At 37.0% G+C, this 2,285-nt stretch overlaps 1 protein-coding gene across 1 annotated transcript; it reads left to right on the forward strand.

The window, feature by feature from the left end:
• Positions 1-396: 396 nt before the first annotated feature.
• LOC132618466 (putative UDP-rhamnose:rhamnosyltransferase 1) lies at positions 397-1,935 on the forward strand. Its single transcript, XM_060333515.1, has one exon. The coding sequence runs from the start codon at positions 421-423 to the stop codon at positions 1,852-1,854; it is 1,434 nt and encodes a 477-aa protein (XP_060189498.1). The 5' UTR covers positions 397-420; the 3' UTR covers positions 1,855-1,935.
• Positions 1,936-2,285: the final 350 nt, after the last annotated feature.

The raw sequence follows: 2,285 nt of genomic DNA on the forward strand, positions 1-2,285 counted from the left end.
AATATATACATATATAAATGACTTTTCTAGTCGTAGAGAGTGTCACATCACCTCTCTTATCTCCAATTAGATAGATAGATAGATAGATATAGATATGTTATCTGCCATTATCATCTAAGTCACCTAAATCATAATATAAAAAGGAAAAGATAAATGACTTTCCTAGTAGAATGATATATATATATATAGATAGATAAATAGATTACCTGCCAGTTTCATTTAAGTAACCTAAATAAATCATAATTCAATGACTTTCCTAGTAGAATGATTTAGATATATAGATAAATAGATTACCTGCCATTTTAATTTAAGTAACCTAATTAAATCATAATTCAATATATGTAGAGGGACGTTAATTTTTTGCTCACTATGCACTTGAAACAATATAGAGCAAAAAGTTTCATTCAAACAAACAAAACAATGAACATGAGAAAAGATGGTGTTGTTCATGTTGTAATGTTGCCGTGGTTAGCATTTGGTCACATGCAGCCCTTTTTTCAACTTTCTATAGCTCTAGCCAAAGAAGGAGTTCACGTTTCTTTCCTTTCCACCCCCAAAAATATTAAGAGACTCCCTAAAGTTCCCATTAATTTAGCATCATTAGTAAATTTAGTTGAATTTCCATTGCCAAAAGTTGATGATTTGCCTGATGATGCTGAGGCATCTGTTGACATTCCTTATGAGAAAATAGGCTATTTAAAAGTAGCTTATGATCTCCTTGAAGAGCCAATCAAGCGATTCATCACGCGCGAAAGGCCAGATTGGATCATCGTCGATTTTAACGCCAATTGGATAGTTGAGATCGTTCGAGATCTTGATATCCCCCTCATTAGCTTCAGCGTCTTCACTGCTGCTTTAAGGGTCTTCTTCGGCCCCCAAAAGCCTCGACCCCAGCCCGGCCCGGCCCTAGAAAGATCAGTGCCAGTGCTTGAACTTTTGACAACACCACCACCATGGGTGGATTTCCCATCTATGGTTGCTTTCCGAAAATTCGAAGCTATGAAAATGATAACTGTCCTACAAATTGGAGAGAGTGCTACACGCGAAACTTTAGTGGGACATGATCCAATAGACGACGCATATAGAATTGTGGCTATACGTACTTGCACTGAAGTGGAAGGTGATTACTTAGAGACACATAAGAGAATCCATGGGAAGCCACTGATTCCAATCGGATTACTTCCACCTGAAGAATTACCGGTGGATGAAAAAACTCTTGCTGATCAACCAGATTGGCAGAAGATTTCCAAATGGCTCGACCGACAAAAGCCAAGATCCGTTGTGTTTGTGGGATTTGGGAGTGAATGTAAATTTAGTAAGGATCAACTATATGAAATAGCAAACGGAGTACAACTCTCAGGACTACCGTTTATGTGGATAATTCAGAAGCCCGAATGGTCTTCTAACGATGCTGAGGCTTTGCCATCGGGCTTTGGCAAAGCAACGGAGGGGAGAGGGTTGGTGCACATTGGTTGGGCCCCACAGAAGGAAATTCTTGCACATTCATCAATTGGAGGATCTCTCTTTCACGCAGGATGGGGTTCGGCCATTGAAACTTTACAACATGGTCATGTTCTTGTGGTGTTGCCTTTCGTTTATGATCAGGGATTGAATGCAAGGTTACTAGTAGAGAAAGGCGTGGCGATTGAAGTGAAGAGGAACGAAGAAGATGGATCGTTTAGTGGAAATGACATAGCAATGTCATTAAGAGAAGCTATGGTTTCAGAGGAAGGGGAAGAGCTAAGAGCTCGAGCAAAAAAGGCTGCTGCTATTTTTGGTGACCGAAAGCTTCAAGACTCCTATGTTAGAAATTTTGTCGAGTATTTGAAAAGTAATGGTGAGATGAAGGCTTAGTCATCAACTAGCAAATTACAAATAAATGTCTATGCGCTCAATGCATTTCAATATGATGATATAATGTTACTTGCTCTTGCTTTTCAAGATTTATATTGAAATGAATCTATAATTCGGTTTAATAAGATATTACTCCTTTAATTTCAGTTTATGTGACATTATTTTTTATTAGTCTGTTCTAAAAGAATGATACATTTTATATTTGGACACTGTTGAAAGAAATAAAATTTCATAGATTTAGGTGATACATAAATTATATATCTTAGTTCATGTATTAGGAAATAATTTAAAGAAGCCTGCATCGAATCTTTTTTTTTTTTTTGTACGTATAGCAGCATAATACCACAAAAGGGAAAAAGACAGATATCTATAAAGCTTTTGACCAAGATTCCATGAAAAAGGAAAGTCATGAGATTCTCCATAGCTGTTGA

This window comes from Lycium barbarum, chromosome 11, assembly GCF_019175385.1.
Source record: "Lycium barbarum isolate Lr01 chromosome 11, ASM1917538v2, whole genome shotgun sequence".
Taxonomy (NCBI): domain Eukaryota; kingdom Viridiplantae; phylum Streptophyta; class Magnoliopsida; order Solanales; family Solanaceae; genus Lycium; species Lycium barbarum.

What these genes read in the sequence shown, in the direction of transcription:
- LOC132618466 (XM_060333515.1), top strand. Translation starts at nt 421, where the DNA reads ATGAACATGAGAAAAGATGGTGTTGTTCATGTTGTAATGTTGCCGTGG.